This window comes from Lithobates pipiens, unplaced genomic scaffold (genome assembly GCF_037356315.1).
Source record: "Lithobates pipiens isolate NorthernLeopardFrog02 unplaced genomic scaffold, aLitPip1_a1.2 Scaffold_18, whole genome shotgun sequence".
NCBI classification, from domain to species: Eukaryota; Metazoa; Chordata; class Amphibia; order Anura; family Ranidae; genus Lithobates; species Lithobates pipiens.
Genome location: NW_027507758.1, coordinates 588,647,316 through 588,649,941, shown reverse-complemented (window position 1 = coordinate 588,649,941; position 2,626 = coordinate 588,647,316). Strand labels below are relative to the sequence as shown.

Here is a 2,626-nt window from a genome sequence, read left to right as displayed (position 1 = left end):
GACCTATACTCCATCTTTGAGCCTTCTTTCCTTTTCTCTTCTACTCCTTTCAAGTCTCTCTACCTGTAAACTCTTCTCTTTCCCTTTTTTGTTTGTACCACAAACACCTTATGCAATTGTAATTAAAGCGGAGGTCCACCCTAAAATGGACCTCCGCTCATCTGATCCCTCCCCCCCTCCGGCGCCACAATCGGCACCTTTCAGGGGGGAGGGGGGTGCAGTTACCTGGATAATCCAGGTAACTGCACCCACTTCCGGGCTAGCTGCCTGCGGAACGAGCGTAGGTTACGCCCCCGTTCCGCAAGCGCCCGCCCCCTTCAGGAAGTGCCCCGCTGCCTGCTGGGAAACACACAGCTCCCAGAGGCAGCGGGGACCGTCCGGATTGCGCCGCGCGGCTCGCGCATGCGCAGTAGGGAACCGGGAAATGAAGCCGAAAGGCTCCATTTCCTGATTCCCATACCCAAGATGGCGGCGGGACCCGGCCGCCGAGCGAGCGATCGGCTTCGGGTGCCGACATCGCGGGCGCGCTGGACAGGTAAGTGTCACTATTTAAAAGTCAGCAGCTGCAGTATTTGTAGCTGCTGGCTTTTAAAAAAAAAAAAAAAAAACGCGGAGTCCCGGTGGACTCCCGCTTTAATACTTTCCTAAATTGGAACATTTGTATGTCTGATCCCACAGCCAAATCTCAGGTCTTGCACATATGTTTGTATACCTTTCACTAATATTGTCCTTCAAATCTTGGACTTTAGTTGTGGGCACAATATCTCTTTGTACTGTTTATAATGTTACATCTAATGCTGTTACTTCTTAAAAATGGAAATTCAATGAAGAATATTGAACAAGAACACAAACATGGGGGGGGGGGGGGTAGCGTGGAAAATTGTACCAATTTTATTTTCAACAAGCTGACCTAATCAACTGCAAATCCTTCTAAGCTCTTATGAGCTGCATCATGGCTTTCTGTACATCTTTATTCCTCAGGCTATAGATCAAGGGGTTCATCATCGGGGTGATCACCGTGTAAAATACTGACACCTTTTTGTCTGTGTCTTCTGTGACTAAATGTTCAGGTCTACCATACATAAACATGGCTGATCCATAGAAAATGACCACCACCACAAGGTGGGAAATACATGTGGAAAATGCTTTGCTTTTTCCCAAATGAATTGTCATGACTGCAGTTATGATTCTGATGTATGAAAAAAGGATTAGTGAAAGTGGGATGAAAAGGAAGATGGCCGTGCCAACTAGTTTTAAGATGTTGACTGTGGAGATGTCACTGCAAGAGAGCCGAAGCAACAGAGGGAGCTCACAGAAAAAGTGGTTTATGATGTTTGGGCCACAGAATATTAGTCTGAATGTTAAATAAGTGTCAATAGAGGAAATGATGCAACCGCTCAACCATGATATGCAGATCATCCAAAAAGAGGCCATTGTGTTCATAATCATGTTGTAATGCAGAGGGATGCAGATAGCCACATATCGGTCATAGGCCATGAATGCCAGAAGCATGCACTCTGTTGATCCCAAGAACAGGGAAAAAAAGAACTGGACAGCACAGCCTGTGAATGAAATACTCTTTTTTGGAGAAAGAAAATTTACTAACATTTTGGGTACAATGGAGGAAGTGTAGCAGATGTCCAAGAAAGAGAGACTAGACAAGAAGAAATACATGGAGGTGTGCAAATGTTTGTCGGTCCTCACAGCCAGAATCAGAAGGAGATTTCCAGTCAGTGTAGTCATGTAAACTATCAGGAAAATATGGAACAGCAACATTTGTGCGAAAGGATCCACTGAGAGTCCAAGAAGAATGAACTCGATGACAGTGCTTTGGTTTTGGGTGTACATATCAATCACTACAAACTGTAATGAAGAAATATTTTTGGATCATATAGATCATATGATATTGATCATAAATCGTAATTTTTCATTTTATGGTACATACAGTAGATAACTTGAGAAAACTTTTATCTCTTTTATATAAAATAATTATGTATGAATGTCATCAATGTGTCAAAGTTTTAGGTTTCTAACGAAAATGAAAAAAATCTAAGTGTAACCTATGCACCCATGGGAAAGATTCAATAAAACATACAGACCTTTCTGGTGGTAGACCCAAGTAAATGGGATCTCTGGATAAGAACACTAAACTCAGAATCTCAATTATATACCATAACCATGTGTTTTACCTTAGCCTCATGGTTACAAAATTCTGCATGTGATTAGTTGAATGGTATTCTCTACTTGAAATCATGATAATGGTACATCTGATGAGTGACTTTAGAGAAAATGGCTAATGAAATGTTACCTCTCCTCTTCCTGTCCTCTCCCCTCTTCATAAAGGATTGTTAGCATGCTGATGTAATCAGTACTCTCCCTCTTGTAAGGTTATTCACAGTGTTAAGCCGCGTACACACTTTCCGACGGGAAATGTTTGATGACAGGCTGTTGGCGGTAAATCCGACCGTGTGTATGCTCCATCGTACAGTTGTTGTCGGACTTTCCACCAACAAATGTTGGCTAGCAGGTTTTCAAATTTTCCACAGACAAATGTGTGTTGTCGGATTTTACAAATACACATGCTCGGAAGCAAACTCGGTCTTGTAAAACTAGCGTGCGTAATGGA

The 2,626-nt window shown here is 42.8% G+C and overlaps 1 protein-coding gene across 1 annotated transcript; it reads right to left on the bottom strand.

The window, feature by feature from the left end:
• Window positions 1-930: 930 nt before the first annotated feature.
• LOC143990317 (olfactory receptor 13C3-like) lies at window positions 931-1,848 on the bottom strand. Its single transcript, XM_077490369.1, has one exon. It carries the CDS (start codon window positions 1,846-1,848, stop codon window positions 931-933), a length of 918 nt encoding a protein of 305 aa, XP_077346495.1.
• Between the last annotated feature and the right edge of the window lie 778 nt (window positions 1,849-2,626).